Genomic DNA, 11,379 nt, shown 5'->3' with positions numbered 1-11,379 from the left:
ATCTGAGAAAACTGATAAAAAAGCCTGGGTGTTCCCTCTTTTCTGATTAGTGAGAACTTCAAGCTATGTGTGGGAATCCTCAGCCTGGCCTCACCCGTAATCACCATAAAAAACCCTACTCCATCTGCATTTCCAGCTCTTCCAAGCCATAATTGGATCAGCTTGGGAGGCCTTCCCCTCTCTCCCCAGAAGGCCTTATTATGTGAGTAATATATTTTCATACCATCTTGATGTGTGTGTATACTGTCATCAGTCTCAATAGTTGAAACAAATTTTGAGTGGAGATCCATCCTGCCTCTGTAGGGGGACCACAATAATTGTTACTGTGAGCAGGTGGTCTAGATGATGACTGTTACCACTGAGGTCTTTCTTTTCTTGCTTTACCTTGTAATATAGCTCTGCTGTGTATTTGTGAGCATTCAGTTTGAGCTACCGCTTTCTATCTAGTAGGTTCTTTGAGTTGTGCTGCCACCTGCTCTCAAACTTGCATTCTGAGCTATACTGCTTTGTGTTACATTTACTGAGTCCTACTAAGGCATCTGATATAAACTTAACTGACCTTTGTCAGAAGTGTCAATAATTGTCATTTAGAGACAAGAGTATGGGGCTGGGGTCCTCCTTAAAATGACAGTGGGTCATGCTCTCAGCCCAGACCTATCTGTGCGTCTCATATTGAACTGTGTTTCTTGATTCTCCCATAAACAAAGACTGATGCTAAGATCATGAGAATGACTCTTAGCCTGTGACCATTTAGTGTGTGTCTCAAGCAGGTGTTGGTCTCCGTTCTGTGAAGTGCTCAAGGGAAAGATTGATAACCTGTGCAATATATGGTCCCATCAGATGATCACTTATGTGGAGAAAGAGCAGTTACTACGTGGCTTGCTAAGGCCACACTCTGAAAAGCAGCTGGTTTATCAGGACCCTGCAAAATGCCTTTGCTGCTGCTGCTGCTACTCGCCATGCCTTTGTTGCCAAAAGAGATCCTCATCTTCAGGGCTATAGGGGAAAACACATATGCTACAGCTGTGACACAACTAAGAGGTTAATTCAACTATTTCCATGAGGGAGGCCCTAAACCCTGATGATACCAACTTGAGGCTCTCTGGAAGAAGACATTTATAGATTTGAGCAAGGTGGAGAATAATCCCTCTCTCCCCCAAGTATATTTAATACACACAGCAAAGGAAAAGAGAGAGAATGGGAGGGAGAAAATAAGGAAGGGAGGAAGGGAAGGAACAAAGGAAGGAAGGAAAGAAGAGAAAGAGAAAGATAAAGGAAAAGAAGAAGATAAAGAAGAAAGAGAAGAGAAAAGAAAGAAAGGAACGAAAGAACAAAATCTGGAAACAGAGGAAATAAAGAACTGAAACACAATCTGTTGTAACTGGAAATTCAGTTTACTAAAAGAATTCATACATCAAAGAGATTTTAAAAAGGCATGGATTGGCTTTGTGCTTCTAGCATATAAGTTCTGAATTAACTTTAACATCTGAAATACACTAACTGGCAAGTCTTCATGGCTTTAATCCATACTGAAGGTCAAATTACACTTCTGCCTGGGATCTCACTAAATGTAAACAAGGTACCCCTAATATTGGGGGAGTTTTTGAACCCAAAATAGAGAACAGACAGGTATGCCTCACCTTAATTATCAGAGCTCTTAACTTGCCTAAATTTCATCCTATGGCCCCCCAAAACATCTCACAGTGGTCATGAACACTCAAAACCAATAAGTAACAAACTAAAATTAAGTCCTTGACACTTACACATTGGCTTTCTAAAATGGGACTCCATAGACCTTCCCCTAGTTAAAATAGTTAAAAAAAATAATAGTTAATATGCCCCAATGTAAATTAGAACAGGGCCTTCAAAGAGTGAAACCCATTATATGGGATCTGTTTAGAGAAGGGGGATTATGCTCACTGTTTCTCCATTCAACAACCAATTTGGCTTGGTTTTAAACTTGGAAAGAATAGAGGTATCTCACAGTGGATTACCACAGGCTTAATCTGATGGTCACACCCATTAAGGCCCCTTCCCAATACTAATGAAATTGCTGACTCTACCCAATCAGCAACTGGTAAATACTTTGCTTTCATGAATTTGGCTAACAATATTCTGTTCGATACCCATTCCCACAGCCTTTCAGTCACAGTTTGCCTTCACCCCTAAAGGGGCACAATACATCTTTAACTCAGATGCTCAGGGAATGCCTCCATAATCTTGCCATTGCACACAATCTTTGCAGGCAAGATCTTGAATGCCTGGACTTTCTCCAGGAGCACAGGTACGACATTACACTGGTGAATCCTCCTCCAAAGAGATTCACTGGACATACTCATTCAGGACATGCAAATACAAAGGAGCTCACAAAGAGGCTAGGCCACTTCTCCACATCCAGTACAAATTCCTGCTACCTCAGTTAAATACCTGAAATTATCTGGTAATCTGAAGGTCACCCTGACACTGTCAAGAAACAGCTACTGACCTGCTTGGCACCCACAATACTAGAACAGGCCTAACATCTTTTAGGCTTTTTTTGAGCTCTGAAGGTAACATATTCCTTATTTACAATTTTTACTTAAGCCCATTTATGCTATTACTTGCAAATCAGCCCACCATGAATGGGGCCCCTCTCCAACAAGAGGCTCTAAAATCTGTCCAAATTACAGTCCAGACACTCCTTCATTCTAGAGGTTTTAGCAGCATCTTTTCATGCCTCTTGGAGTCTCTGGACTGCCCATGTTGGCCACTTTGCCTTCAAGATCATTCCATTCTCCCCAGGAATCATCAGAGGAACCAATCACATCTGGACAGATTGACCCTCATGGGGTCTCTAGGCTGGTTGTAGACCTTGAAAAAACAATTCCTCACAACAGTTTATATTATAAAAGCATTTTTATTGAACACACTCTGGAGGTAGTCAGAACCAGAACAAAATTTGGGATTTGGATGGGGACCCTGTTCTGAAAGCTTAGATACCAGAAAACTTTGGATTCTTCTCTCATCCAGGATTGTGCTATAGAGACCTAAAGGCTGATTTGAAGCAGAACATAGAATCACAACATGGGAGACTAGAGACCGGAGATTAGACCCTTCCAGGAACCAAGAATGCTGCTCTGCAATACATTGGTCTAGACCACACTCCAGAAAAAGAAAACTTGGCTTGGGCAACTGCCTGGAAGAGGCAGTCACACCAGGCTGGGTTGCTGCGCTTGGGAGGCAGTGTGACTTGCAGCAGGCTCTTAGCTCTTGAAGCTCTTCCGGGAAGAGGAGGTGGTGGAGACAAACTTGACACTGGAGCTACTGCCCCCACCACTGCCAAAGCCCATCCCCATGCTTCGGCCACTGCCCGCACTGAAGCCAGAGCCCCCCACACTGAACCCGCTGCCCAGGCCGGCACCTCCACTGCTGCTGGAGTAGTAGCTTCCACCGCCACCTCCGCCAAGACCACCACCAAGACCACCGCCAAGGCCACCGCCAAGACCTCCGCCGAGGCCACCGCCAAAGCCACTGCCACCGCCGTAGGCAGAGGACATGTTGTTTGTGATGACAGCTGCAGAGAAAGGAGGGGAGGACTTGGTGAGACCAGTGTGCTAGATTGGTCCTACACGTCCCAGTTATTTGATCCCACTAGTGTTAACACTGTCCCTGGCCTCTTTCACAGAGGAGCAAAGAGGCTCGGGACTATGCCATTTAGTTAAGGTCCCTAACAGAAGGTTGGTGAGCTTAGAAGGCAAGGGATGGTGCTAAGTCCTCAGGAGGAAGGGTCAACAAGGGGAGAGGGTACAGGATGTATGGGATACTGGGCCTACGCTTTAAGAAATAAGACATGAGCCATGTTGGTTCATGTCTCAATCTGTGCTCTTTCCCCTCCACCACCTCCTTCTCTCTAAATATATTAAAAAACCATATGTTGGGATGGGAGTTTCTGGTATGTAGAAACAACAGGATTCTGAGTTGGCACCAAATACCCCATATTATTATCATTGTGAAGGTCTGTTCAAAGTTACTTACAAATGTTGACTGGTCCAACTCCTTCTCCACTCAGTCTAAAATGGGAAAAATTAAAGTAAGAGTTAAAAACTCCCCAAAAGACAGTACTAGTCATGTTTAGAGCTTGTTCTACAAGCAAGGAGCCTGCATGGCCCAAAGCTGCTTACGTTAGAGAAAGAGATAGCCCTCTAGAGTGACTTCCCGATGAAGGGGAGTGTTGGCCTGTTTGACCTAGAAACAGGTTATCGGAAGAAGATTGCAATTCACCTTCTCCTCCACCCATTATACAGAAAGCATGAGTAAGAGGCTATGGGAACTCTGAATATGTATGAAGCAGTTTTGGCCTGGTAGGAGCTTACATGCTCTGAGGGAATTTGGCATGGACAGAAATACTTCTAAGGAAGGACGCAGTGGGTAGTGTCAGAAGATTGCAGAAAATGGAGTAGTTTGAGAATCCAAAGGCAAGTGAATTTAACTCAGCTGGAGTAATCATGAAAGGCTTTCTGAAGGAAGTGGTACTTGAAGAGTGGGGAAGACATTTGTTGAATTGCTTGAAGGAGAGGAATTTGGTGGTGGGAACAGGGTCAGAAAAGTGAGTTGGGGCCACATGGTGTAGGTCAGCTGTATGCCTAGGTGTCAGATTGAAACTGGATTAGTGAAGAATAATTATTATGTACAAATAGTGGTCACTTGTGTGTGTGATGGAGTGGAGAAGAAGCTCCATTTTATTAAATGTGAGGCCATCCTGGGCTTGTGAAGTCAGCCATCTGTTGCCCACCTGCACTCCTCGCCCTCCAGCAGCTTCCTGTAGGTGGCAATCTCCACATCCAGGGCCAGCTTGGTGTTCATCAGCTCCTGGTACTCCCTCAGCAGCCGGGCCATGTCCTGCTTGGCCTTCTGCAGGGCGTCCTCCAGCTCAGCCAGCTTGTTCTTGGCATCCTTGAGGGCCAGCTCTCCGCGCTGTTCGGCATCAGCGATAGCGTTCTGCAGGTTGGCGCACTACAGAGGGAAAGAAGTGAGTGGGAACCCTTTGGTAGCTGACCTAGGCCTGAAGTGTCTCTTTCTGGGATTCCGGGGAGAAGCCAGTACATTTGTCCTGGTCACTGTGGATGGTGGAACACTGAAATGCTGGTACTTGCTCCAGCTCTGGAGTGTGTGTGTGTGTGTGTGTGTGTGTGTATGTGTTTATAAAAAGTAAAACAAGACAAAACAGGTGTCCCTTTCGGAGCTCAGGCCCCTTCCTTGCCTTCTTGCGACCTCTCCCTACCTGCTTCTTGACATTGTCAATCTCGGCTCTCAGCCTCTGGATCATCCGGTTCATCTCAGAGATCTCTTGCTTGGTGTTGCGGAGATCATCCCCATGCCGGCCGGCTGTCTGCTGCAGCTCTTCATACTGAAGCCACCAGAAAAGAGGAAAGACCCCATTTATTTGAGAATGGAAACACTTTCTCAAAGCTCCCAGGCAGGAGCTACCAAGAGGTGGCAAGCAGTGTTATCTGAGGCCTGGAGCTGGTTTCAGCTTTGTCCAAGTGGACCTGATCTTAGATAATTTTCCCTTTAGTGCTTTTGTTTTCATAGAGACACAGGTGTGGGATTCAGAATGAGATTCTCCTTAAGGTTCTTGAATTTATGTGGCAAATGTATGCATGACTGTTCCCATTAAGTCACCCCACGAGGCCTCAGCAAGTTTCAGGAGCCCCATCCTTAGCATTTTGTCAATGGCCTGGAATCCTAGACATGTGTCCATCCCTTCACTCAGTATTTGCCACAGCACCCACCTTGGTCTGGTACCAGGACTCGGCTTCCGTCCGGCTGCGGTTGGCAATCTCCTCATACTGGGCCTTGACCTCAGAGATGATGCTGTCCAGGTCCAGGGAGCGGTTGTTGTCCATGGACAGCACCACGGACGTGTCTGAGACGTGCGTCTGCATCTGGGACAGCTCCTGTGGGGAGATTTGAAGTCAGTCATTCTGTGTTATTTAATGTTGGGTCCATTCAAATCTTCTACCCATTGTGGTATGTCAACTTGAGAAAAGAAATAATAACCACCTACATCAAAAATTAAGTTAATAAACAATCCAGATCATGACTCAATCTAATTTTTAAAAAACTTTAACAACTTTGAACCTCCAAATAAACCCCTATCATGTAACCTCTCAGACTCGCATCTTCTTGGGCCATAACTTATTTTAAAATAGTCTAGCTGCATGGACTGTGTGCTGGGAGAAAACAGAGAGGGGATGCCACTCCAAAAAGGAAAGGTGGCCAGAAAAGGTGTGCCTTTAGTAAAGCACTCCAAACCTCACTCTGCAAAATGACTGTTGAAGAGATCTTTTACTTTAAATTTGACTTTCTTTTTTTAAAGTGTTGGCTTCATAAGTAATAAAGTATGAGTAGTACCAAAGGGGGAGGAGAGAAAGAGGTGTGCACAGCTTAGGAACCACCGAAGTCAATCCTGGAGCCCCTAATTCCTGGTGATGGCCCATGTCTCTAGGTCCCAAATAGAAGACATTTCTTACCGCCTCAAAGAACATCTTCATGAAGTTGATCTCATCCATCAGGGCATCAACCTTGGCCTCTAGCTCCACCTTGTTCATGTAGGCGGCGTCCACATCCTAGAGAAACAGGGATGGTTGGCACTGCATCCGATTTTTACCCTGGCTTAAATGAATGACACCTTAAGACAGCATAGCCATGGGCTATGGGTTGTCTCCTACCCACACACCTTCTTCAGCATCACAAACTCATTCTCAGCAGTGGTACGCTTGTTGATTTCATCTTCGTACCTGGTTGTAAAAAGGATAGGAAATGCTGATCAGAGGATGAGGTGCAGGTGGGGCCTGGGATCTTTACTGCATGAAGACCACTGTGAGCCTGCCTTCCCGCTGGGAAGGGTCTTCTCACATCATACAGGCAGAGAGGGAGGGAGCACTGGTAGTGTGAGCCCCTGGGCAAGGTCCTCATCCATAAGGACATTGGTTTTTCTGTAACTGCCCACCAGATAATCATTATGTTATTGCTATCATTCAGTTGCTTCAAGAATATTCCCATAAAGAAGCTGTGTTATTTCTTCCCCACTCCACATCTAGTCAAGCTCCCTAGTGTTTTTTTCATCACAGCCTTGTGAAAAAAAAAACAAACAAAAAACTACCAACCCAGCTGCTGCTCCATAAGGACTAAAGAAATTATTTGCGCCACTAAGTTGGGTTTGGGGAAAATCCATCAGAGAGCCCATGCTGTGGACTTCAAGTACACTGGGGGGAAAAGCCCCGAAGAGCAAGGATTACATGACGGCTCATTTCACCAGGTGGTACCAAGGGCACTGAGCCTGTTGCTCTGGCTGGTGGCTAAGTGCTGGTGGTACCAAGGGACTGAGCTTGGGGCTGGTACTTTCTAAACATGGACAGGATATTTTTTTCCAGTACTTCAGGTATCCATGGAATGTACATGCGTCTAGCCCGTGGGGAAGGCATAAGTGGCAGCCTGGTTATAAAGTACATCTGGTGCCAAGAAGACATCACCCGCCCCATCTCTGCTCCCTGTGACCCACTTGTTCTTGAAGTCCTCCACCAGGTCCTGCATGTTCCTCAGCTCCGAGTCCAGGCGGCCCCTCTCCCCCAGGATGCTGTCCAGCTGTCTCCTGAGGTTGTTGATGTACTGCTCAAACAAGGGCTCCAGGTTCTGCCTTACGGTCTTGGTCCCCTGCTCCTGGAGCAGAGTCCACTTGGTGTCCAGGACCTTGTTCTGTTGCTCCAGGAACCGCACCTGGAGAGGGCAGAGTTTGAAGGTGGAGAAACTTGAATTTCATGTTTTGATGATCAATTCACCAGTTTTTCTCCCATTTCATGCTGGTCCCCTACACCTCTCCATGCAGTGCCTGGTCCCGGGCCCCAGGAGGGGAGGTCCAGAGTGAGGTGCTTGCCTTCACTCCTCTATGGGAGACAGGACACCCAGACTGCACTGAAGATACTCAGGCTACTGCCCAATGAACTCCTCTACCTTTCTATTCAGTCAGCCCTGTTACAGGAAGCACAGAGCTCTTCTCTTGGCCCCACAGTCAAGGAGCTTGTATGAGCTCATCTCTGAAGGGGAAGGGTAAGACCCTCTCTTCTAAGCGGCCAACAAAGTGGTCTAACTAAGAAAATGGGCCACAAATCCAGGACACAGAAAAAACTATAACGGCCAACTATGAAGGTATTTGCACAAAGTCAGAAAACCTCCCTTCTTCCCCCTTTCTTTGGCATTTACTCCACACTCATGGTGGTTTTTCACAAAGGATCCCACTCACCTTGTCGATGAACGAGGCGAACTTGTTGTTGAGGGTCTTGATCTGCTCCCGCTCTTCAGTCCGCACCCGCTGGATGGCAGGGTCGATTTGCAGGTTGAGGGGAGTCAGGAGGCTCTGGTTGACAGTGACCTCTTGGATGCCTCCGGGGGGGCACACGGGGAAGCCAGGACCACCGAAGCCTCCTCCAAAGCCAGCGCTGCCACCAAGCCCAAAGCCTCCACCAGCTCCACCGCCAAAACCAAATCCACTCCCGGCTCCACCTCCGAAGCCATAGCCGCCTCCGGCACCAGCACCTGCACCAAATCGGTTCCTGAAGCTGCCACCACTAGTGCTGATGGAGATCCTCTTGGAGCCTCCCAGGTTGTAGAGGCTCCGGCTGCCATAGCCACCTGCTCCGCAGGCACCCCCTAGGCTGACCCTGCCAAAGCCGCCACCGCCACCGCCACCCCCGGACCGGGACACGGAGGTGAAGCTGGTGCGGGAGACAGACGGGGTAATGGCAGAGGCAGCGCTGAAGCTACGGTTGCCTCCACTCCGGAAGGACACACTCGACTGGCGAGACATGATGGCTTGTTCCTGGTGGAGCAAGAGTACCGGGCACTAGGGGTTGGGAAGTGCTGGAGAGAACAGAGCTCAGCAGAACGCAGAAGGTGGCTCTGTTACCCAGGAACTGCAATCCCCCCTTTTTATTCTCTAGAACTGGGCTGGGCGGGAGAGCTGTCGAGCTGTGAATGATTAAGTGGGCTGGGCATGCCTGGGGGGCAGCCGTGAGCTCACCATCACACCTGCACAGTGGTGTGGGGTGCAAAAGCTTGCTTCCTGGCAGACTGCACTCAGGTAGGAATAACCTTGCCTTACAGCGCTGATGTCCTGGCAGAAAGTTGGCGATGCTGCCAGGCAGTCTCTCTTCACCATGGGGGCCCCGGGGCTGCGAGCACCCAAGAAGGACAGCTGAAAGTAAAGGGGCATTTGCCCAATGTCCGGAGGGCTCCTCACAGGACCAGGGATATCGTCCGCCATCTCAGCATGGTGTACACTGTCCGTGGATTGGAGGCCAAGCCAGTCCCCCACTGGCAGGGATCTGCTCTCTTCACTCTTTTAGGCAGAGGGTTGTTGCAGTGACCTTGGCACTTGGAGAGGCAACGTGACCTGACATCTCAGCTATGTGCTAGAGGGGAAAAGAGACTTCTGTCCTTTACTGCAGAATTCCCTTTCTTGGGGGAGGCAAAGTTACCATCCTGGAGTCCACTGGGCAGATTCTCTGGCAGAGTTTGGGCCAGAAAGCCTCCCCAAGCCGCAAGCTCCAGAAACAGAGAATGTGGGACATTCTCAGCCCTGCGTCTAGATCACTTTGCACCCTACAGGGGCAGGCTGAGCCCTCTACAGCTCCTCCTGATTCAGTATTTTCTGTGGCTTTGACCTTTCCCCTTGCTCTTTGGCCTCGCCAGGATCCTGCAGGGGCTTAGCAAATCCCAGGGGCCCCATGCAATCCCTCATAAAAGGTCCCTAGACTCAGCCTGGCAGTCACGTCTCTCTTCAGAGGGAGCTGCTCTGCTCCCCCCGCAACCCCCAGCTGTGTTCCAGCAAGCCCTCAGTTATTCCACTAGGGAAGAAATGAGTCATCGTATCTGTTGGTACAGGCTGAAGGCTGCCACAAACACATACCTGCAGGAGCTTCTAATCTCATCAGGAACATGTTGAGAATCTGCCGGCCTGTTATAACGGAGAACCGCCCCGTTGCGAGCCGCGGGGACCGCTGCATTTTCTCTAAGCGCCAGCCCGAGGTTTCCTTGAAGGCCAGGGGAATGGAAAATGGAATTCTAAGTCTACGGATCATCCTGCCAAGAAGGCCCCATGGAGCAGATCTGGGGGACCAGTCAGCTGGCATCACAGTCGGCCACAGCTGCCTTAGGGAGGACTCCTTCGAGACCCCTCTGCCGTGCTTGTCCAGGTGGGCCACGGCACCACATGGAGGAGAGGGGTCTGCTTAAGTTTTAGCAAGTGTCCGTCTTAAACCACACCCCTCCTTTTGGCCGCAGACCTGAGTGGGGCCAACCTCTCGGTCTCCCCAGAACAGAAGCAGGACTCTAAGTCAGCACAGCACTGGGCCATTAAGAGCTGGGGCGGGGTGGGGAGCACCCCTGGGTGAGATTGAGAGCCTTGGGGGTGAGGGAGTACATTCTCAAGAGTAAAGGAATGAGGACCCAGCCCAGATTCAAGAATCTCTAGTCAGGCTGGCAGTTGGCTCCACGGAAGCCACAGCTGTGGGAAAATGACTCGAAGCTGCCGGAGATCAGCTAAGATGTGCTTGTTCACCACAGAGGGCTGCGATGAGCAAGCAGTGGACAGGTAAATCCAGACAGACAGACCGATGGCCAGAGCTCACCTCACAGGTCTTGAGCAATGAGGTCTGGGTTGCCTCCCCGCCTGGAGAATTCCTGAGACTCTCGGAGATTGATTTTACCGAGTTCGCCAGTTTCACACTTTGTTGCCTCTTGGGGAACAGATGTGAGTGTCTTGGGGACCCTGAGACATACTGGGGGACCCTCAGCTCCTGAGAGATCAGATCCAAGCTGAAAGCAGGTGTCTGAGGACTCCTAGCATGGTTCTCCCTCTCCACTGGGAGATCACCATCTGGGTATGCACCCCCCACCCCCGCACAGGTCCTGGGTACAGTCCACTGCCCTTGGGGAAGCCCCACCCCTCCCGAGACACGGGGACATTCTCTTCTCTCCATCCCTCCTCCTCCCAGCTGTGTAGAGGAAAGAGAGGGACTCGGTGGAACAGGAATGCATTCCGGCCAGGCTGAGAATGTCTAGAGTGTGCCAGGCTCAGAATCAATGCCAGGGACCAAAGGTGTGTGGGTGGCGAGTAACTGTGGCAGGGAGTGTTTGGGTGCTTGACTTGGGGTGGGGGGAGCGGCACTTTTCTGGCCGAGTTTTGTGGGAACCCTCCCCCCAGCAGGTAGGGCAGCCCCTCCTGCAGTGCCAGACATGGACAACTATAAATAATGGGGGGCGGGGGGGGGGGAGCCAGGCACCGGTAACGCCACAGTGTGGGAGAGTCCCACCCCTGGCATGTCACTGTGGCAGGAAGAG

The 11,379-nt window shown here is 49.4% G+C and overlaps 1 protein-coding gene across 1 annotated transcript; it reads right to left on the bottom strand.

The window, feature by feature from the left end:
* Positions 1 to 2,876: 2,876 nt before the first annotated feature.
* On the bottom strand, positions 2,877 to 9,154 carry KRT5 (keratin 5). Its single transcript, XM_045868064.3, has 9 exons — positions 8,282 to 9,154; positions 7,544 to 7,758; positions 6,719 to 6,779; positions 6,513 to 6,608; positions 5,772 to 5,936; positions 5,261 to 5,386; positions 4,772 to 4,992; positions 4,015 to 4,049; positions 2,877 to 3,553 (listed from the first exon to the last, which is right to left on the bottom strand). Exons 1-9 carry the CDS (start codon positions 8,843 to 8,845, stop codon positions 3,243 to 3,245), a joined length of 1,794 nt encoding a protein of 597 aa, XP_045724020.1. The 5' UTR covers positions 8,846 to 9,154; the 3' UTR covers positions 2,877 to 3,242.
* Positions 9,155 to 11,379: the final 2,225 nt, after the last annotated feature.

This window comes from Mirounga angustirostris, unplaced genomic scaffold (genome assembly GCF_029215605.1).
Source record: "Mirounga angustirostris isolate CCGP_5_RB_7025 unplaced genomic scaffold, mMirAng1.0.hap1 SCAF_5, whole genome shotgun sequence".
NCBI classification, from domain to species: Eukaryota; Metazoa; Chordata; class Mammalia; order Carnivora; family Phocidae; genus Mirounga; species Mirounga angustirostris.
This window is presented reverse-complemented; position numbering and strand designations above follow the sequence as displayed.

Excerpts from the sequence above, each read along its gene's own strand:
- KRT5 (XM_045868064.3), bottom strand. The coding sequence starts at position 8,845 with ATGTCTCGCCAGTCGAGTGTGTCCTTCCGGAGTGGAGGCAACCGTAGC. Across the intron at positions 4,993-5,260 it reads TTGACAATGTCAAGAAGCAG|TGCGCCAACCTGCAGAACGC; the intron begins GTAGGGAGAGGT and ends TTCCCTCTGTAG. Across the intron at positions 4,050-4,771 it reads CTGGAGGGCGAGGAGTGCAG|ACTGAGTGGAGAAGGAGTTG; the intron begins GTGGGCAACAGA and ends TTCCCATTTTAG.